The 22,673-nt window shown below is 43.7% G+C and overlaps 2 protein-coding genes across 6 annotated transcripts in view; both read right to left on the bottom strand.

Moving 5' to 3' along the window:
• Nucleotides 1-84: 84 nt before the first annotated feature.
• LOC147214683 (uncharacterized) lies at nt 85-12,344 on the bottom strand. The gene is made up of 6 exons (XM_086141053.1): nt 12,172-12,344; nt 8,368-11,027; nt 5,639-5,732; nt 5,255-5,304; nt 5,087-5,158; nt 85-3,026 (listed from the first exon to the last, which is right to left on the bottom strand). The coding sequence occupies exons 2-5, from the start codon at nt 11,020-11,022 to the stop codon at nt 5,111-5,113; spliced, it is 2,847 nt and encodes a 948-aa protein (XP_085997179.1). The 5' UTR covers nt 11,023-11,027; nt 12,172-12,344; the 3' UTR covers nt 85-3,026; nt 5,087-5,110.
• Nucleotides 12,345-12,928: 584 nt separating this feature from the next.
• The window catches only part of mpripb (myosin phosphatase Rho interacting protein b), a 48,305-nt gene continuing 38,560 nt past the window's right edge, over nt 12,929-22,673 (bottom strand). For 4 of the 5 annotated variants that reach the window (XM_086141048.1, XM_086141049.1, XM_086141051.1 and 1 more), the window contains 8 exons: nt 19,775-19,922; nt 19,242-19,359; nt 17,872-18,031; nt 17,630-17,743; nt 17,340-17,426; nt 17,045-17,207; nt 16,047-16,132; nt 12,929-13,918 (listed from right to left, as the gene is read on the bottom strand). In XM_086141048.1, coding sequence (XP_085997174.1) covers nt 13,847-13,918; nt 16,047-16,132; nt 17,045-17,207; nt 17,340-17,426; nt 17,630-17,743; nt 17,872-18,031; nt 19,242-19,359; nt 19,775-19,922 — 948 coding nt within the window. In that variant the 3' untranslated portion in view covers nt 12,929-13,846. Of the gene's footprint in view, nt 13,919-14,761; nt 15,013-15,605; nt 15,681-16,046; nt 16,133-17,044; nt 17,208-17,339; nt 17,427-17,629; nt 17,744-17,871; nt 18,032-19,241; nt 19,360-19,774; nt 19,923-22,673 lie in introns of those variants that run through there. The other variant, XM_086141050.1, reaches the window with a different exon arrangement.

The raw sequence follows: 22,673 nt of genomic DNA, 5'->3' as shown, positions 1-22,673 counted from the left end.
ATACTGCAAACATAACATGATCAGAATTGAAAAAAAAGAAAGAAAACACGGAAATCTTATCTGAAAAAAAAAAAAAAAACACGCTGTTCAACAAAATATTTATTCTTTTCAACAGTTACATTACCCTCGATGCTCCAAGGTGGTACAAAAAAGTTGCCATAAAACAATGAACAATGAAAAAAGTGGCACGAGTCGGCAGTCAAGAGTTCCATGTTAAACCCAAAGCACAGCACTGACACACACACAGAGAAGGGGTTGGAATGTCAGGGGTGGTCTGTGGTGGTCTGTACTCGGATAGAAATGTCAGCTCTCCAGTCAATAATTGTGATTTGATGAGCCCCAATCAAATGTCAGAAAAAAAAAAAAAAAAAAAAAAAATCTAGTCTTTAGAATATCTGAGAATCAGCCCTGAGATTAACAGACGGACAATATATTAGAAAAATTCAAATATTTTGTGACAGGAAGAAAACACATTGTAAAAGCTGTATTTGGTGCAATGCAAAGAAATGAAAAGGGACATTTCAGGTCCGCTGACATAAAAACAAACGTACAACAAAACATCTAATTTCACTGCAAAAGAGTATGAAACACGCATAACACAGAAATGGCACTAATATAAGACATCAGGAAAAGGGGTGTGTTTTGGGTCATGTTGCTGCTGCTGCTGCTGGTGACACTGCAGACTTTGGCTGCATTTGTGTGGGCAATGAGCTGTGGCTGTGGCCTCAGACAGCACAACGCTGCCCCTGGTGGACAAACACCACCAGAGATGTTGCTGAATAATGATCACAAATATTCGAGGAGTAGGGGGGGGGGAAACACCCAAATAATCCTGGCCTCCCCAGTTGAGGGCACCCATCTCAGTACACACTTAACAGAGTTAGGGTGTACCTGAGGCAAAGGAGGAATCGGGGGTTCCCCGAATTGTAATAACAACATCTGTGGCGGAAAAGTGCATGCGAGCTGCATTCAGTCGAAAATATTACGGAACGTACATCCAATGTTTTGTCTTGGCACTGCAAGCTAGCCAGAGTGGGAGGAAAACTAGAACATCTCCTGTAAAAGATAAGGCCTTTTTTCCCCTTTCCCCGGAAGCTCCGAGCGGAAAAATACATAACTCAGAATTCAAATCAAAATGCAGGATATTGAAAGGGTTATTTCTGTAAAATCCTGTAAACTGAAGATTTCCAATGTAAGGTGTCTGCAGAAGAACAGCGTCTCCTCAACTGACAAAGTTTTGCTTGTTATATTTTCAGAATGGGACAGTTCAGAATATTAAAAGTGAAAGGGGGGGAAGAATCCTGGTAAGCGTAAGATAACCTGGGCCCTCTTACTCTTTTAACGTCAGAAAATGGCTCTGGGTCAAAAGAATGTCCGAAACAACAACAAATGGCCTCATATGTGGGCCGCCGTTTCATTGAGACTCAGGCGAGTGGCTTCTTCTTTTTGTCTTAGCTCTAGAATTCCCGCTTCCCTTCAAACATGACAGGTTTCTCTCAGGGAGTTCAAAGTGCCAAAAAAAAAAAAAAAAAACACAATTAAAACAAAAAAAGAAAGAAGAAAAAAATGACTTTTTGTGTCAATCGTGATCAGGTCACTCAAGTAAATGACTTTATTGAGTTGTGAGGAATGTCTGGGTTGAATGGTCAAAACCTAAAACCAACACATGGCCTGAGTGGTTCCTGGCTTAAAAATTTCAAATAATCATTAGAACAGTCAATCAACAATCTTTCAAATTCATTTTTTGGGAGGCAAGGATTCTTAGGAAGAGAATACTTTAACCGCACCAATCCATTTCTAACCACAGACATAAAATCCATGGTACTGTGTGGATGTTACGACGACGGCGTTTAAAAATGACATTTCCTGTCCCCAATGTACGTGCCGATGAATGAACTCGGGAAAGATACGATTTCTCCAAAAGGTTGGCGGCTCACAAGATAATGGAGATAGATAACATTACACATCGGAGAGAGAAAATAATTTTCTTTTTTTTTTAATATATATGTATTTTTTTGGCATGAACGGTCCCTTTCAGATGATTTAGATTCTGTCATGACAGCAACTTCCTAGAGGCGATGCTGAGGAACAACATGAAGACGAAAGAGGAAGGAGGGGGCAGTTGCTGCTCCCAGTCTGAGGTTGGGAGGCCAAAGTGCTTGAAGCCAAATGGAAAAAAAACAAAAGTAAATCTCACGTCGGTTAGGGTGTTGTTCGATCACAGGGGGAGGGATGGGGGTTCGAAGCTCAAAGCGAACAGTAAGACTGCTAACACTGCGGCTGGAGCGGCAGGCGACGAGTTCCAAAGTGCTTCCTGCAAGAAAAAAAAATGCTCTCGTGGGGAGGATACATTCAAACACGAGGCTCGCTTCCCTCCAGGACGTTCGCTGGGCTCAACTTTCAGAGCTATTTTGGGTTGAAATTCAAATTTAAAAATTCAATATAGACCCTATGGGTTGACATTTATGTACCTTGTTTTGTGAGGAACAAACGCCATTTGACTTTGCAGCCCTTTTTTTTTTCTAAAAGTCCCACGATAATTCAATCCAGCATCTGCTTACTGGACAAGCTCCATATTTGAACATCCAACTGCTTCTCCAATAACTTAGTAAACACACAATCACAACCTCTTTCATGACTGCTAAAGAAGCTCATGGAATAAATAAACCAAATATAATCAAATACTTACAAAATCTTGTTTAAAAAAATTAAATATCTTTGATTGTTATTCATATTGTATTCAGGCAAAAAAAAAAATCATATAAATAACTACAAATGCGAGAACACAATTGACAAATTTATCATGAAGATGGGGGGCTCCTCAGTCTGCAGAGGGGCTCCGACAGACCAGGCTGAGGATGGAGTGGGTGGATGGGGGGAGCAGTGCAGTTGGCGAGCAGATGGGGCAGTTAAAGTTAAGGTATACAGGTGCTAGTTGTCAGTTGGAGAATCCTGGTCCACAGGTCGGGTGACCTGGAAGAGGAGGAGGGAGGGGGGGGCCTTGCTGGCTGGACAGCGGAGGGGGTCTGGAGTGAAAACACAAAGCAAAAAGAATCACGAGGTGATTCGAGGAGAGCGTCGGGGTAGACGAGTGTTTCGCGGATAGAAACGGCGTCAGGGTCTCCTCTGGCCTTCACTCCCTCGCCGCAAAGGCATAACTCACCTTTTCTGCACAAGGATAAAAAAAACAAATGACATGATGCACGTCCTGAGGTGAGAAACGGAAAGAACAGACTGTGATTTAAGAGATATGCTCCCCGCCCCCTCCATCCCGGTGGGGTCCGTGTGCAGCATCGATCTCAGCTGTGAGTCACCCGGGGAAAACTTTAGACGGGAAAGTGAATATTTCCCTGATGGAACTGAAGCTAGAATTCGTATGTAAACCTACTTTTTCCGCTCCTCCTCGGAATAATCCGAAATCAGTGAGGGAAACGGAATCAGATCAGGAAAACCCCATCGGTTTCCAATGCAAATGTTTTTCAAGGGGACGGATCCGGTTATAAGAACATCATCCACGGTTTTCATTTTTAGCACATATAATGAGTTCCTTAAGTGACACTTAATCAGATCAATAAAACATCATCGGCTTCCATCAATACTCCTTCTATTCAATGCGGCTGGAGTGTTTGAGGGGACAGAGTGGGAAATAGGAACGTCGTCAACGTCTTTCATTGTTTATCACACTTGGTGAATTCCTTAAGTGGCCAGATATGTGGGTATTCTGTACACCACTGTAACATCAAATCAAAGTTGACCTTTGACCTGATAGATGTTAATTCTGCGTAAGGTGACATTTTAGTCTTAAAAACAGCACATTATATTACAGTCACAGTGACCTTCACTTAATCTAGGGCGAAAGTTTCAGAGCAGAGTCTGATGGAATTCAGACTCCTGTGATAAAATTTACAGAGACAAGTAGGTGGGGGCAGAAAGTGACCCCCTCCGCCCAAAATGTTCAATTTTTACCGTTGAGAAAAAAAAAAAAAGTGCTTTTCTTTTTCATACCTATGCAAAATGTTCAAGGCTGAGCAGGAGTCTGAATTTGATTTTTTTTTTTTATTTGGAAGACTGCATGTTGCAGGTTTGATAGAATATGTCAGTATACCGCAGTTTTGGAACAGCCCACTGCCGGTTGTGATTTTACACAAAATCACAATTGGTGGAGGGCGGCAGCGGCACGAGGTGTCTATATTGGACGAGCACGTAACCAGCATCAGGAAAATACCGCTGAAGGACTTCGGATAGCTGCACTGTCAAGCGCTTTCCGACAACGGAAGAAATACACACACACACACAAAAATACAACATCCGTTGTGTTCACGCATCAACACGTTGAAATACATAAATAAATCAAACCCTGCCATTCTCTCACTTCCTTAGGCCATCTTTCAGAAACACTGGACCGGTTTGTCTTTTGTGGTGCCATTTCTTCTAGGAAAACACTCACCCACCTGTTGTGTGTGTGAATTTAGCCATAGCTTGATGTGTTGTGTCTTGATATGTGCGTGTGGGAGGAACAGCTTGCCTTGTACAAGTGAACTTGAACATAAAATTGAGATGGAGCTGGAAAGTGACACCAGCGCAGGTGTTGAAATTTATTCTCCCCAATGGAGACGTTAGAAAAATAAAGTAATAAATCATTATTTTTGAAAACAACAACGGCGGATGGGGAAATTTATGGGGCCACTTTTATTGCTACGCTGCCATTTCATTATCAGAAAGGCTCCAAATATGTGATTTCATTGTGATTTCTGATAAGCTGTGTTATGCACAAAAAAGCCAGTTTATGTATCATTGTGTACATGCAGTATTTAAGTGCAGTTCACTGTGTAATGACGGGAGAAGAAGCTTTTTAAGATGCCATTCCAGGTTCTAGAAATGTTTTGAAATACCAACAATTCTCTTTTTTTGAGGGAGACAGTGTGTGTTCCTTCACCAGATGGTCACACACTTGGAATTACTTGCCCACGCATCATGCTCCCCTCAGGTCGATGTTATACATTTCATTGTTTATTCGGTAGCGTTCCAAAATTGCGCTGACGGCTGATCGTGTATCGGGACAGTTTGGACGGAGATTTAAACTTACCGGGGTGAGATTGTGCTAACATTGTCACCTGGCATCCCTCTGTTTCCCTGCAGGGGCTTTGAATGTCTTGTTCTGCAGAACAGGGGGGCAGACATCACACGCTAATATGAACACATCCCCCCTGAAAATACACACCTCATTCATCATGCATGAGATCTTCCTGCTCACCTTGTGCTTTTTACACTTCATGGAGAAATTCTCCTCAATGAGGATGCAGTCTGCAAGAACGAGAAATGAGAACACGGGGGTTGAAGAAGTTGCGCCGACTCGGCCCCCGGGAGGTCGGCCTGCCCACACGTGCAAAGCTGGGACTGCGTGAGGCGACGGGAGCTTCACAAAAACGCTATTTAGAGCCTGGGGGCGCGCGAAACGGCAACACGTGGGTGGATTCGACAACACATTCATTTACAGTGTGGAGAAGAACCTGGATGAATATATTTTGCTGTGTGTAAGATGAATTACAGCCTATTTCAAATCCTTAATATGAGGTAATGAAGTGGAGAGACTCAGATTGGTGTATGATTTATGCACGTGGATGTGTGTTTTCCTCACCTGACTCCAGAGCACACCTGTAGTGGAATTTGTTGGGACAGCCTTTGAAGAAGCAGCCCAATGTTGCACCCGGGGCAGAGCAGGCCGAGCACACCTGGACACACGTCACACAACACGTCAAGTCTTCTTATTTATCCACACGAACGTCGCTTATTAGCCATCTCTTTGCTCATTTCTCGATTTATCCTAACTGGTTTGCATTTCGCCTGGTTCTTAAAAAAAATTACTCAATTACCAAGGAGTGAATCAAGATGATCTTTCAATGAAGCCTGAAAAAAAAAGACTGAATTTTCTAATACAAAAAATAAAATCAAACGCTGGAGAGATAGCTAGCTCCACTGAAAACGTTACAAATTTAAAGGCAGTAATGTTGCCATTTTTTTTCCATCAACATCAAGAACCTCCACTGGGAGCAGAAGTACCTGTGTCACATGACGCAAGCTCACTCCAAACTGACTCAAACCACCAACTTGTTAAATGACCAGATTAAGACTGAAGAGGGTTGGATTGCTCCTGAAACTTACTCCGCTTTGCGGATGGTGATAAAAATGATGATAACGATGACAACCGGCGGGCGCCTGTTGACCCGCACCTTGGCTTGTTAAATCCGATTCAATTCAAACACTCATCTCGCCGACTTTCGTTTATGTGGCCTCACGTAACTGATGGCGGTTCGCTAAATTGTGTCAGGTAGGGACAGCTATGCGTGATGGGATTTATTGAGCGGCCGCCGTCCTGCCCTCGCCAACACAGCTATGATACATGGAAACTAATCAGCATTGCTGCAGCAAGAAGCCCATGTTGCATTGTCATCCCCTTTTGTCAAAAACACTCAATTTTAAAAGCAAGAAACACAGACTTTAACATATAAACTTGTTGCTGCAACTGCTTGCTAATTTCTTGCAAATATTTACAAGATCTCACGCTGCTTTTTGGGTAAATCATTGCTTAATATGTGGAATATAATTGCTAACTGTTAAAGCTGTTTTAAAGGTATTTCGAGGTAATTTCTTGGTGATTTATAGTCAAGATGTGTTTGGACATTTTCATATCAAGTTATATCTCACTGATTTTTAGTAATTTTGGGGAAAAAGACTTTCATGCACAATTATAAGGAATATTTGGGGGCTCTCGGTTTATCTTTAAACAGAAATCCATTCATGCGCAGCATTTTCAGATGAACTTAGAAGGAATTGTGAATGTAAAATTTGTGATGGAAAAAAAGAATGACTATCATTTGCAGAAAGACAAACAGATAAGCTTGAAATGCAAAAAATGTCTATATGAATACAACTGATTTCCAACAGTATTTCTCAAAGCAACAATGAAGAAAATCCCCTTGCATGTGACTGCATAAATAATGCAGCAGGGAAATTTTCTGTGTGCGTCTCTAGCTAAATGAGAGGAGATGATTGCTGCAACACAACACAACCTTAAAGTTCGCTTTTATAAAACCATTTCCATTCGTGATTAATCTGCAAGTACATACTTGACAGGGATTTTTATTTCTTTAATTTTCTGAGCAACTGGTGCCAACCAGGATCGATAAATGAATCGATCCAACTCTGGATCGCAATTTGACTCGGCTGGCCGCCGTCTGCTCTGTTATCACTACTAATATGCTTGGATGCAGCTTCATATGCAAATTGTTCTGCCGCATAAAGTCATATATTTGTTGTGGCCGGACAGCATTAGGCCACATGTGCAGCACTGCCCCTAGAAAAACAAAAAAACAAAAAATTATAAATCAATATTCTGGGATCACTTGTTCGGAGTTACTGTTAGTCACAGACAGAAGGGACTTCAGGCTAGCTGAAGCTCCTTGGCAAAGTTCCGTCGACAAACAACAGTTTCCAGACAAAGTGAGGTGAAATCAAGTGAACAAATCCGTCCCTTTCAGTGACACTACCTCTGCTTGGCCACCACAACTAATTCAAGCCTAAGGAACACCTCCATTGCCTTAATCTTTTCCAGGACTCCAAGCTACAACCACTTTTCTCTCTTTTTTTCAGATTCCTTTCTTGCGCTGTAGGGAAATATTGAAAATGATAAAAAAAAAATGCTGCCATCCGAAATCCAACAGTGCTGTATAGCCATATACTGTATAAGCATCATTTGTGTACACTTGGTAACTGAGTTACAGTTACCTTGCAAAAAAGTAATTAGTCAGTTGCATTCCAAGCTTCAAAATGTGCTGACAGAAGAGGGAAAAGAACGAGTGAACACACTCAACTCGGGCGTGCGGACATGCATGTAAGGGAGCCTGCCGCATTTCACAGGTAAAGATATGCACGTTACTGAAAATGTGTTGCACAACAGGGGAAGAATGGCAAAAATTTGTTCGCTGGCCAGGAACAACTATCCGCTGCTGTGACCACGGCTACAAATCTCCCTCCTGAGCGCCTGCAAAGGCAACAACACGCTCACGGACCACCGAGCCAATGGCCATTTTTACTGTAGCCACAGCGTCTTTCACACACATCATCAGAGAAGATGTTGGCAAAATGCAACGCATACAACGTAGTATAAAACAATAAGCAGCCTAACAGAATTCGATAATTATTGCATGAGAAACTTGGGGATGGAACACTGATATAATCTAATAGCGCCTGATGGTGATATCCCATTGAGGATTAGTTTACAGGAAAATGGAAAAACAAATGGATCCCCTTCCTAAGTGCTCGCAATGCATGGATATTACATTATGAGGGGCTGAGGTGCTGCTTTACCGTCTCCTGCGCCAGCTTGACAGCTTCTTCCAAACCATAAACCTTGCCCTTCACCAGGAACACGCCGGCAGACCAGATCCCGCAGTCTTCATGGAGCCAGTACTCGCAGGGTTCCTGAGGAAGCACCGGTGGGCTGTACCAGTCCTCCACATCTGGGGACCAATCGTCTGACCGTGCCCTCTTTGCTGCGGGGCTGCTGGCATCGCTGCCCGTCCTCTGCTGGCTTTGTGGAAGGATCTTCTTCAGCTGTCCTGGTGGCCTGAAGGGACGCAGCGCGGATGGAATGGTGCCCTTTCTCCCCCTGGCCCGGACGCTGCAGGATGAGGAATCCGAATCGCTGTAGCCATCCTTGTCCGCTTTCAGATCTGATGCGCAGGCCGGTGTTTTGGGGCATGGCAGGTACCCTTCAGGGTAGTAGGGGCCGTGGAGGTCCCCCAAGTCCATGGCGTTAGCAGAGAGCCCGCAGAGGGAGCAGACAAGGGCGCGCTGGTGCTGGCTGTGATTGTACGCCCGTCCAAGCTGGAGACAGGAAGTGCTGGGTATCACCGCTGAAACAAAGCCGCCAGGATGAGCTGGTTGCTGCTGGCCCTTTTTATGCCGTGTCCTTGCCTCCTCAGGGTAGTTGATGACGGTACACAGAGACAGCGCCAACTTCTGACGCTGTACGCGAACAAATGGGGAGAAACTGTCCACCCTCAGGTCCCTCTTCTCTTCTTTATAGTGGACGTACTTCAGCTTGATCTCAGGCTCCTTGGGAGAGAACATGGAGGATGATTGGCTCTGTTTGTGTTTCTTCCGTCTCCTCTTGGGAGCACGGGCAGCCTTTGCCTTGGTGGGGGAAGATCTTTTCTGACCAGCAGCCTTGCCTTTGGCTGTGCCGGAGCTTTTCTTTGGGGATGCTTTACGTCGCAGCGGTTGCGTTTCCGACGAAGGGTCAAGAGGAGAGACGGACTCCGGGTCCTTTTCAGAGTCCATGCATGCAGAGAACCGAGGACCGGGAGTTGAAGACGGTTTCCTCTGTGACTTTGCGCCGGGACTCTGCAACGAAGGGGATGAAACATCGCAACCTTGTCTTTTTTTCTTTGACCTCCTGCGTGCAGTAGCTTGAGAGCTTTTCGGGGGTTTGGAACTTCGGGGCTTTTTGGAATTGTTGATGATTTCAGAATCAGAGGTAGAATCTTTGCAGCTGTCAGTGTTAATGCTATTGGTTTTACCTTGGTTTAATTGGGATACCTCTTGTTTTTTACTTTTTTGACCCGTATAGGTGGCCTTCCCTCGAACTTTTCTTTCCTTTTTTTTCCTATCTATTGTCTTGGGAACTGCTAAGTTGGAGTCCTTTTTTTTTCGGGACGCCTTTGCGTTTTTACTGGCGCGTATGCATCCCGACACTTTATACCTGGTCGAGTTTATGTTCATCACTATCGCCTCTAATCGCGTCCCTCTACCGGAACGCATTGGCAGCCTCTTCACTTGCAAAGTTCTCTCGAGTGGCCTCACATTTCCATTCATGTGCGGCTTTTCTTCTGTCACCTCTGATAAACAAGCATCATCTGTTAAGTCGATCAAGGGCCCCAACTCTGCCTTCCGTCTGCTGACCGGCTTCCTGTTTTCAGCGCTCAGATCTAACCTTGCCGCGGCGTCGCTGATGCCAGATCTTGGCTGAATGGTCCCCTCTGTGCTCGAGTCATCCCATGCAACCTCATCAGCTGTCTCTAGCAAGGAGTTGTCCCCGCTGGGTGAGCTGGAGGCTTGAGGCAGGATAAAAACATCCTCCACGTCGTCCAGTGAGGTAGCAGAGGGGGAGACGGGGTCCTCCAGAGGACTTATAAACTCCCTGTTCAACGAGAACGCGTGTCTCCTCGCCAAATGATCCGGGGTGACCGCAGAATCCTGTTTGTTGGATATGAGATAAAGCGCCTCAGAGACCCCCGTCTTCTCATCCTTCTTGGGGACACTGTCCGGTGAGGATTCGGCACATGCGCCGGAACTTGACCAGTTGTCAACCTGACCGTTCGTCAACTCTCCGCTGGTCTCTGTCTCCCGAGAAAGGCCGCAATCCTCGACATCTCGCAGAGGTTTATCATCAATGTCGACGTTGCTGGGCATTACTCCGCCATTAAACTCGCAAGGCTGCTGCACCAAGTATATTCCATCGCTGTCTGGTGGCGCCTGAGCCATTGCATGAAAAAGTTCAGTCTGACTGGCGAGGTCCATAGGTCTGTCTCCATGCTCCAAATAATGCTGGTTTAGTGCATAGCCGGTCTCCCCGAGCCCTTTCTCAGCCTCACAGGGAGAGTGGAGGGAGAACTTGTTGAGAGGCGGCACGCCATACAGGGGCGAATGTCCGGAAAGGGAATCGTGAGCGGCGCATATGTGAGACCTGCTCACATAGGAGAGGGTGACTGTAGTGTGGGAGAAGGCATTATCCGGCTGAATTTGATCCCCTGGCTGGAGCGTGACATCTAAGGAGCCAGTTTCGGAGGAGGGTAAACCAGGGCTGCTTGTCTCCGAGTTTGTGTACCAACCAGGGCTCTCGATCGCCTGCAGGGCCTCCAGGGATGTGCCTTTCCTGGTCAGGTCGATCACAGCGGGGACCCTGGAGGTGGAGAGGTCTTGAGGCTGTAGATCTTCTAAGCTCCCCGGTGGCTGCGCCATAGCAGCTGCAATTTGTGAAGACAAAAAAAAACAAAACTTCTGTAAGCTGTGTATGAAGATGTCTTGAAGACATAAAAACAATTTAAAAAAAAATATATCATCCGGTGGTTTAATCTGACCTCAACTCTAATTCCAAGGGAAAGTTTGCTGAGCACAAATCCTCTTCCACAAACTCCAGGTAACAGTTGAAGTACTGTTGACCAAATCTTAAAACTACTGTTTGAGTGATAACTTTGTCAACATGAAAACCAGAGTTTTCAATGGCCTTTATGGCAAGATATGAACAAAACCTAGAAACTCTTGAGCTAGTAAGAAGTCATTACGTTGACACTACCAAGGAAACTGACGTGTGCTTGAATTTCATTAACACCGGAGAGCATGGATGAGGTGGCTAAAATACGTTGTGTTTTTTTTTCTCCCCGGCCAATAGTTTTGTCAGAGAAAATTCAGATTTTTAGGATTACAGATGGATTTCCAATCATCTTTCCAAGATATCGGGAGACAATTACCAAGCATCGTTGACAGGTCAGGTTTTGCTATCGTCAGTTAGCTTAGCCTAGCCTAACGGTAGCTAGCAAGGCCCGGCTTAGCTCGGTTTACGTTCATTACGATGAACTACGATGAATATCCGACAGTTTTACATAATTTGTTATTAAAGTACAACATCGTCGGCTGGAAAACGAGGCGTTCCATGTAACAACGTTAGCCAGCAATAATTCGACATTTCGGCATTTTCTTCGCCCCTAGGACACATTTAGATTCGAAGAAATGTTAACTTTTATTGCTCAACGGCAGTGGTTGATGCCGCTCGTCACTGCCCAGTGCGACTACTGGTAACTTAGTTGTAAGAAGGAATAACCCCATTTTAGAATGATTAATGCTGTTCAATATCAATTTTCTTCTTCCAATTATTAATTACGAATTGAAGATCGGATCGTGTTAAGTTGAATGTGTATACTTTTGGCGCTCCAATACGTCCGAAATCAAACATGAGAATGATATCGCCTAATTGTGGATTACTTTTCATTAAGTTTGGCACCACGTTATCTCCATTTAGGAGACAGGAACACACTGGGGCAAGGCCTGACTGGATGAAACAAAGGCAGAGCGGAGGTAATGCGCTGTGCTGAGCAGCTGATCAAAACTTACCCGGACGGGAGTGATCGTAGCGTATCTCAACGTCCAGTTAAAACTGCGTCCCACCCCGCATCTTGTTCAAGAGCCCATCTAGTGTGACAACTCCCGGCAAGAACACTAAAAGAGAAAGACCAAAATTTATTTAAGATCCACACTTTCCAGGAACACACTACTCTGATGGCAGCGACGTCAAGTTGTTTTGACTATAATCTCATATTTCCGGATGCCCCTTTCACAATAAAACGCGCAGTGGCGCGTCAGATGATTTTCTTCAATTTGGACATTCACACTAGAAGCCAAACAAAGTTAAGTGAAAGAGAATAATGTCGTAAATTACGAGACAAAACAGTTTTAATGTTTGATCTTGACCCGGATAATTCACATCTTGAATTAGTATTTCGTTAAGGTGACATCATTCCCTGTCATCCTTTCATGTGTTTTAAACTGAAATTACAAATGTTTTAATCCGTATTTAAAATGGTCATTATTGATATTCATAGTTGTCAAATCGTATTGTGGCAACTGGACCTAGTTGCTCTCCTTAAAAACATTTTACCTCTCATCAAACTCATTCAGTCCAAAAGTATTTTCACACTTAGAAAAACTCTACTAGACTGGCTACCTCTCATTGTTTACATTAAATATATGTTCATCAGTTACCTATTTGTTTGGGAACAGTAGTTTACCCTCCTCCAAAAATAATCAAGGGATTATGGACATCCATACATCATATTGTAGAACAGCAAGAAACACAAACAGCCAGTAAGGGTGCAAAAATATTTATTGCTAATAAACCTGTAATCAGTCGGTGTATATCTGCTTTATATTTACAATAAGAGTACAGAGAAATGGGAATGTGAAAGAAAAATCCCACCATTTAAATAAATACAAAGGGACTGCCACTGAACAAGACTACAAACATAACCAACTCCAACAACTAACAGCTGGAACAATGATTGCAGTGAACAAAAAAACCTACATAAATTGTTATGTATCTTATATTATACATATATACTGTATATAATATAAAATACTCAGAATCCCATCCACATGTATTCAGCTGTCGCCTTTGTACCAGTATCTCAGATTGATCCCAGGATGGCAGAGAGCGTCACTGATGTCAACTGGAAGTCAGGCAATAGGACAGTGCACACAAGCACTTTTCTTCCATAGCCCCTTTTTTTTTTCTTATTTTTTAACCGAGCAGCCCTGCCATCTGTGCTGGAATGGAAATGAAGCGGTGGGAGTGTTTCAATGTGCAGACCTGAATGCTGTACTCATTCCTATGCTTTTGTTATGAAGGTATAACTGGAATTGTGGTTGTGTTGAGCCGTTAAGACATCACCTCCGTGCCTTTGGCTACCGACAGTCTAGGGAGTTAAAACAGTAGCTTACACAGTCATAGTTTTAGCGTATGCACGACAGATGTTCAATTAAAAACACTATTTACAGTAAGACAATGGCAGCAAAAAAAAAACAAAAAATACAAAAAATAGTCACAGTTAACTGAAGTGCATGGAATGCAAATTCTAGACATGAAATTCAAACTTCATACCATGTTTCCTTTAATAATATAGGATCTGTGTTTTGTGACCAGTGTGTAATGATACTAAATAAGTAATTACAGAGCTAAAATATAGTGGGCCTCTAAACATGCAGCAAGGTAGGTGGACCTGATGCATCACTGTCAGAACTCCTTAGTGTCTTTATTTTCAAACAGGTGGAGTCTCTGCTCAGGTGTCAGGCCTTCCTTCAGGCTCTGCGGGGTGGAGAGAGAAAGAACGTTAGTGTTCCGACACTTTGGGAGCGCGCGGTCAGTCCCAAGAGTTTCCCTCACCGACACAAACCTGCTCTCACTTACAGATTCAGTACCTACACAGGAACACGGTCACTGCAAGACACACACGCACACCCACACGCACACAGAGTGAGGGTGCGTTTGAAACTGGCCAAATGAATTTGGAAGGTGTTTAATACAGCAGAAAGGCCTTATGGAGTAGCTGCCTGCTGAACAGCACCTATATTTAGTATTGAGTCAGACATCTCAAGCAGATTTAGGCGACTCCTTTGGCATGTTAGTGCTAACCTCAGGCAAAACTTGGGATAAGGGAACTGATGTAACAAGATGGAAGACAGCATCCCTGCTGAGTTTAATTAATTCTGCAGTAATGAAGCAGCAGTGTTTTATGCCAAATCCTTAAGGCTTATTGGAAAAAAAAAATCTTTATTGATTGACAAGTTTGAATGAGATGGAGAGTGAAAATTGGGATTCAAACAAATAATAAATTAGCAAAAAATTTAATTTGAAGCTTGGGTATTCACCAGTTAAGTCGTCTGTTTGCCGGGATTCAAAGACACAAGAAAAAAAAAAGAATTGGCCTGAATCTGGATCCATTTTTATTATCCTGTTTTCATATTGCGTGCATGAACCTTTAGTATCATGCCGACTTCGATGCTTCAATATCAGTGCTTGAAATTCTTCCAGTGCGTCAGCTTTTATACAGATGTCAGCTGAGTAAAACCCCTTGCCGCCATGTGTTCTGATGCAGACGAACGAGTGGCATCACAGGAGTCGGAGATGATGGAGAGAAATACTCAGACATTTTTCTGTACTTTCTTTTTAATACTGGAACGCGTCAAAATAAAAACATTAATATCTGGTGGCAGCCAGCGCCGTCACTCGATTTACGAGTCAACAGAAACACGCTGACGTTACATAACAATGCAAACGTCACACCCTCTGAGTATGGGTCCTCTCTGAAGATGCCTTTACGCGTGGATTGTATGTAGTGAAGATTGGCATCACGCCAAAGGGGCAACATTCAGTTTCGAACGCACCCTTGGATGACACATCTGGTAAGTAAACACAGACAAACGGCATGCAAATGTTACAGGACAAGTAAAAAACTGCAACCAGACATAAATCAAGGGAGACTTAAATGACGTATTTATAGACTGATTGGTTAGTTAATTTTGTCTTGTCACAGGTACAAATACCCTTACAATGTTCTTCACTGAACACTTAATTATCTTAGGTGTTTATCCTGTTCTCCCCCTTGAGCAACTTTTCCGAGTTTCCTCACGACATGTCTTAAGTCCAATGTCTCTTTGTGACTGAGGTGGATGGATCTATGTAAACCCCTAGTAATAGTCGCGACCCAGATCCCAGCTCATCTCACTGCTGTGGATGGGAGAAAAATTGACGTTAAAGAGCACAAAACTGGAAATGTTGCTTGTGTAAAACAGGAGGCAAATGAATATTTTCTGGTTTGTCCACCTCAGGAAGCACACGGGCAGTTAATCCACGCAGTACGCGGCGTGAAAAAGGTACCAGGGATGTTATTAAAATCACTCTGTCAGTAATTGATCAGCACCATGCTTCAGTCGAGTGCTTTAGAGGTGGAGGGGAAGGCGGATGAGCTCAAAACACCCGGGGTGTGTCGTACCTAAAAGGAGAGGGGAGGGAGGCCTACACGTCCTCAGCAACCCTAACTGTCCCAGGGCATGTCACGACTCACAGACTGAGGACAGAAGGGGAGGGGAAAAAAACAAACAACACACAGGCAAATGTGTGTTAGACTGCCGCGCTTTGCATCATAAAGCCATAGAGCACAGTGTTGATGGGTTCACAGGATGAGTTAACAGCAGCTCAGGGGGGGATTCGGCCTACGAAGATGTACTGTGGGCATGCAACCAGTGCATGCAACACCATGCATGGCCTGCAGATGGCGGCACATCACTAGGATACTGCTTTTGATGCGGCGACTAAAAAGGGACTCTTGAGTCCTTTATCTGTTCCTGCTTAGTGGCTGACACGATCCATGAGAAGTCCAGAATTTTGGGATGACAGGTTGATCTCTCTCTCTCTCTCTTCACGGAAAACCCACCTTTGACCTCATTGTGCGCTCTGAGCGTTTGGCTGCGGCAGCTGCCATCTTCAGGATGTCAGGGTTGCTTTTGGACTTCATGATATCTATGAGGAACAACAGGTCAAGGGTTGAAATAAAGAGGAAAGAGACAGAGTGAGAGGTTTTGTGAGGGAAAGGTGAACTAACAGTGTCTCTGTGGGGGCGCAGATGATTTACTCTAGCAGGATAGTGGTCAAAGCATCAGATATTAAAATTTAGATATATTTTGCACTCTTCCTTTCATTCCACTTTCTCAGAGGCGATCCAACTTGTTGACCACAATGTTGGTATATTCCTTTGTCAAAGTACTGACGCAACAACCCCTGCCTCTTAAAAGATTCTTTCTACTATAATGTCGCAGTTTCAAAATCAGGGTAGCAATGTAAAAGCTGTCGGGGTGCCTCCAGGTATTTAAAACAACATCAGTGGTGTTGCGGTCAAAACGTCAGCGCGTCATCGACACTGTGAGGAGGGTGCCCTGCTCCCGCTGTGGCAGACGTGGCGGAGCTGTGCATAAGAAATATATCCTGGTGCTTCAATTTTTCTCATCTGCGTGCAAATATGGTGGTGGTCTGTAAAAAGAACATTAGCAGGGCAGTATGTCGCAGGTGAGAACTGGAGGTTAATATTATCATGACCGGCCTGTATTTCACACTCGCCTTCCACTCTGTTGGGGAGGATAATGTAAAACGGGATTACCCGGCACACAGCTCAAGGGGTTCAGGGGGTCCAGAACCCATTCAATGTGTGAATATTATTGATATATATTGTTTGATTTCAGGTTCTGTATCGATTTATGGATTTCGTTCATATAACGCAGGGGGTCTTGGTGATCTTGTGCACTCTAACATGTTTTTTTTCCCATGTTTGTTTTCATTCGTTGCAGGACTTTTCTTAATCTGACTTCGATGAACACGGGAAGTGTTTGCTGGAAGAACGGGAGATGACTGCGCACGAGGCCCCGCGTGTTTTCCTACCATATCCTCCCCTCTCCACTTCCTCCAGCGTCGGCTCCCCGAGTGCCTCGTGAGCCAGCTGCAGCTGGTCTCGGAGTCGACCCAGGTCCCGCTCCGCTTTGGCCCTGACGATACTCAGCTCCGTGTAGATGTCCTTGTACTTATCTGTTGCATATTTTTTGTCCTGGGAAAGAAAAAAAGAGAAAGACATTGTTTGGCAGTTCAGGCAAAGGGCTGTTTCACTCAGTGACATCCCTCGCTAGGAGGACCTTGGCTGGACATTCAATCCTTCAAAAAAAAACAAAAAAAAACGTACTCTTTGGGCAGCTTGGAGTTCATCTTTCAAGGAATTTATTTCCTGCTTCAAGTACTGGACCTCAGACTCCTTCACCCTCAGCATTACCTTGGAAGAAACGCACAGAAAAGGAAAGGTGAGACTAAAGGAAAAAGAGAAAGTGACGTACTTTGAGCGAAGGAGCATCAATTCCTTAATAGTGCCCGACATGTCCAGACTTGCTTTTATGAGCTATCTTATACGCTCAACCTTAATCAACAACCTTGTCATTTTCATTTTTGTGCCTACGGTGATTTTCACCCGTAACCTACTTCTAGCTCGTAGAGCTCTTTTCCCTGGATTGTGGTACTTGCGTCCCCTACTCCGTCTTCGGACGTCATGGAGCGCATCTTGGTGATCTCGGCTGCAAGACGGTTGTTCAGCTCCTGCAGTTCCACAAGGAGCAGAATGAGCAAGAACCCCAACACCCAGTGCTCGACTCCGGGTAGATATTTTTGCACAGGTGTGTCAAGTGTCCGGTGAATAACAGGTTTTTTGGGGTGTGTGTCCGCACCTGGTTGTGTGCATTAAGCTCCTGGTTCTCTCGCTGACACTGCCTGAGGGCCTGCCTCTCGGCCTCCAGAGCCTGGGCCAGATGGGCGTTTTCCAGGCACTTCTGGGAATACTGCTCTGACAACACCTCAATCTCCCGCTGGAATGAACACAGCTCCTCCCTAAAAAACACACACCGTATCAGAGCGGTGGTGGTGGGGGGCATGAGATACAGGGTGACATACAGGTTTTAGTTTAGTTAACCCCCCCCTCCAATCTTTATTTTCAGAAGACATGTAGCATGTGTTTTGCAGTGTAGATGCAGCGCGGCTCGGACAGGAAAATAGACGATCGATGTAACACCGGCAAGAACAGTCATCTGGAAAGTGTTGCGGGATAAGCGTGCGCGTCAAACATAGAGAGATTCTTGAGTTCTCGGTGGCAAAAGTTGCAACATCTGGACTAGTTTAGCCAGTTGACGGTCAACGCAACATCCCTCGGAAGAGTGTGGCGACAAAGTCACACTACTGCCAATGCTGCAGGAATGGTCATTGTGACAGATCTCGGCGACAAGACATGCGTCAACTGAACCGAGAGAGCAGTAAATAGATTGTCTCCAGATGCTTGAGAAGGGGATGACTGTCATAGATTTCACACAAGGGTGGCGACATGTAGCTTTTCGGCTTTGCTACGTCAACAGATGTGGGCTCGGCAAATTGTGCTTATGATACAGTCAATCACCACTGTAGGAGTTCAAGTTAAGGTGTTCCCATCAAGTGTGGGGAAAAAAGACAGCTGCTCGTGTAGGAGAGTAAATAGACTATACTATAATTGACCGTTATAATAGGCGTTACATAAGATGTGTATTAACTGCTTTGCATAACAGCCAAGTGGCACAGATGTCAAAATTTGAGGTAGTCACAAAAGGAGATTGGAAGACAGGAATCAGCTGAGACGTTCGTGTTTGGAGCAGTGATCTAATCACACGAATATTTTCTAATAAAGTGATGTGTGTCATATCTTAATGTTAAAATTGTCTAGACAGCTGAAATCATTGAGCCGGTTCTTGTGAGACTGTTAACGTCAAAACAACAACATGGCCCCAATGGCGTAATGGAGAACGATTTGTGCGGACTTATTTTGGAAAAGCGGCATCGCCTGGTAAACAACACACACATCCCTGTAGTGTAGTTTAAATACTCTGTGACTCAGTCAGCTGGGAACTTTCCCATTTTGGAATTTGGGGCGAGTTACAGGTCCAGCAAGACCTTTCAGGTCCTTATGCTAACTAGATATTTGTAGCTGATTCCATTTGTCCTTCATATCATCTAAAAATAAAGGCCTTCTCGTTCTGTCTCGATGTGATCATTTCGATTGTGGTCTAAAACTCACTCGTGCTGTCGGTGGATCTCCTCCATGTCTGCGTTCTCCGCGTTGCTGTTGGCCTTACGGGCCTTATCAAGCTCCTTCTCCAGCTCCGTCCTATGAGCGTTTTTCATCGCTTCAATAGCTAAGACAGCGGACAAATAAACACGTTTGGTGATAAAAAGACATTATTCTTTAGCTGTGCACAGAAACACCAATTTTGCAGAAATTCTCATTCTTTGTATTGACACCTTTTGGCCTTTTTCCCATGTGCTCAAATTTAAAATGTTCATCCACAGCAGGGATTGTCAGAGGACATGGATGGAGGGTTATTAGATATATTTCAGATGCAACTTGAGCATTGTTATGAAAGAGAATTTGATAAATGGCAGACAAACAAGAGTGAGCAGACACTTTTTCATGTTTTTTTTTTTTTTTTTTTTTTTTTTTAAATCAACTTTAGAGTAAAAATCTGTTGTTGAAGGAGGGAGTCATGAGTTCATGTCTCTATTTTTGGGGTCAAGAACTACAAAGAATCTCTGCCCTAAAATGTAATTCACCGGCGATGGTGGCTGCCGTCTCCTCTGCCAGCAGCCTTTCCTTCTCGTCCTGCAGATTCTCCAACTCTCTCTGGTGTTTCCTCTGCAGTTCGTCGATCACCTTCTGATGGGATTCCTCCATGGCGGCGAAGCCCCTCTCACAGGTCGCCTGTGGCACAGGTCAACACAGAACCCGGCGTCAGTTTACCACTCATCTAAACACGGGCAAAAAAAAACCTTCCTGCCCTGGGTGAACTCAGCAGGAACCCCCCAAACCCCGGGCCTTGTACATGTGCTGTGAGCTTGCAAGATCATCCATTTATTATCCGGCGAAAAAACTCACAAGCTAATGCCAGGTTAGCCACGAGCAAGTCGAGCCTGTGTGAGTACAATAAAGGTAAGCGGGAATGACAGGACACACGCCGCACTGGAGAAATGCAGACAATCAAAGCAGGTTTAAGAGAGTTGATACTGCCATTTCCTATCAAAACACCCATTGAGAGATGTAAACTTCTTATTCCAAACAGAGCTCATTTCGACATCTACAAAATCCTAATCTGCCTGTGGGCTAATCTTTAATGGAATGTAGGATTAAGCGGTTATAATCAAGAAGAGCTGAGCGTCTATTTCAGTGTATCATCTGTTTTGGGCAGGTTAAAAATCCACAATCTCTTAGTTTTATATAGGGGCGGAAAACCCTCAACCCTATGGGGCTTATTACGCTGTTATTAGCGCCTCAATACAAATTTCCACAGCAGAGCTTTTTCCGCTGGCCTGACACAAGCCTTGGTCCGGCTTCCGTTCTCTATTCACTGCCACTAATCTGAGAGCTCAGTCAACGGCTGATCGCCTATTCTCTCTGCCTCGATCCAGACACAGCCAAACAGGGGAAATGGAGGTCCAGTCTGTTTTCACAGGGATAACCTCCCCCCCGACTCCTCTCAAACCCTCCCTGAGAGCTCAGACCCAGGAACCATCTGAAAATTCTCCCCCATGGACCAAATGTAAACTTCCTGCTCTGACGTCAGACAGGCTCAGGCTTTATTTAGATGCATGTCAGACCCCAAACCATGGGTGTGTGTGTATTTATATATATATATATATATATAAATACACACACACACACACACACACACCAGGTCAAGTAGGGGACATGGGCTCACTACTCAGACTCTTCGCAGCATTTAGCTTGTTAGCTTGGACATAAGCTGACACCTTAAACTTCAACACCATCGTTATTACCTGGCCCAATCCCCCCAGCTTACTCTTTAACTGAATATACTAGATTGAAAAAACAACTGCTGCTTCAAATACTATAAACACAGTACACATACTGATACATTATGTAAAACTTATTTTCACATCTAAATTACAACTGCACTGCACACGATGAGTCTAGTCAGTCTCAGGACCAGACTTTACATAAATTGGGACACCAGCAGGGAGATCTCTGTACCAACAGTTGACTTTACAAGCACGGACATCAGTTGGATCACATCATGCACACAAAGTAACGCAGCAACCGCAAACACACTCGCTTCACCATGACTTCAGTGTGAAAACTCTCCGCCGCGAATGAAGGAGACATGATGTACAAGTGGAGAGCTTTGTAGCTGCAGATGAGTCATGTAGAAACAAGCTATAAAAAGGTTCACAAACTTAATATTAAACTTATAAACCTATCGGGACACTTCTATCAACCTGCTTAACCTGGAATCGCATCAAGTTTGTATATATAATACTTTTCAGCTGAAAATCTGTATCAGATGGTGCAATTGTCTTAAAACGACCCAAATAAAGTTGGGTCATTTGATTTATTAATCTGTTGTATATTCTTTTGCTTGTGTTGGCTAAAAGTGACTTTCAGCTGTATTTCATTTGGAACCAAGGGCTCTCTGTTTGTTGTATTTACAGCTGGAAAAGTGAGTCATTTTCCAAAAGTTGAAAAGGTTTGTTTATGTTGTGAAATAGATGATATTTCTTAAAAAGGGAAAAAAATTGGAATAGGCAGATGTGACGCTAGAACTGCTATCAGATTATCTTGAATCAAAACATACAGTGAATTGGCTCTATTAAATATATAGTGTGCATGGCAAAATCTGTTATCTCCACTATCTCTACCTTTCCACTATTATCGTGAACACAATTCCACACTTAATTGTCCTTTAGCCAAAAAACACTTGCAGGCCTACTTTGAAATTGGTTCCCTGCAAATATACACTTTATTCCAGTTGAGTAAGTCAAAACTAAGAGTGCCTAGCAAATAACCTTGTCTGAATAGTTGGGAGCTCTACTTCCAACATCACACATGCTGATGTACGCTTCGATTTGGTCTATTTATGGAATCTGTTAAATAGGTAAAAAAATGGAATGACTTTAAATGCAAAAAGTTATGACATATACTTCGTGAAGAGTTTAGTCTCACCACAGCTTACAGGGATGATTCACTCAAATAACAAAGCTACATTTTTTGATTTTTCCGAGTGATGCATGCCACCAAATTATAAAAAGGTACTTCTAATATGCAAAAATTAAATTGTGTAATTTTATACATAATTATGGAATCTGCAATCCTGTGAAATGTATCTAACCTCATTGTAATGCGTTGGCTGAGAGATATGCAATGTGATAGAGTGTTTATTTGTGAAAGAACGTTGGATAATACTGTCCACCCCCCCCATTATTTTGAGATTATGTAACCTTGGGTAATGTGAATTTGTGTTAATTTGGGTGAACTGACCCAGCAGCATGAAGCACAGCTGGACAGCCCTTTGCGATAGCGAAACTGTTATTTAGGAAAGTAAAGGGTTAATCAATGTTTTAGTGGAAACGACAAAAGGAAAAGAGATCAGACCCGGAAAATTATGGCTTATTGGTATTGTAGACTTTTGTACTAATATTCTAACAATGAAAAAATAGT

Source organism: Fistularia commersonii, chromosome 33 (assembly GCF_037954325.1).
Source record: "Fistularia commersonii isolate RoL2024-O1a breed Wild chromosome 33, RoL_Fcom_v1.0, whole genome shotgun sequence".
In the NCBI taxonomy this organism is placed as follows: domain Eukaryota; kingdom Metazoa; phylum Chordata; class Actinopteri; order Syngnathiformes; family Fistulariidae; genus Fistularia; species Fistularia commersonii.
The sequence above is the reverse complement of the archived record's forward strand: the minus strand, read 5'-3'. Positions and strand labels throughout refer to the sequence as shown.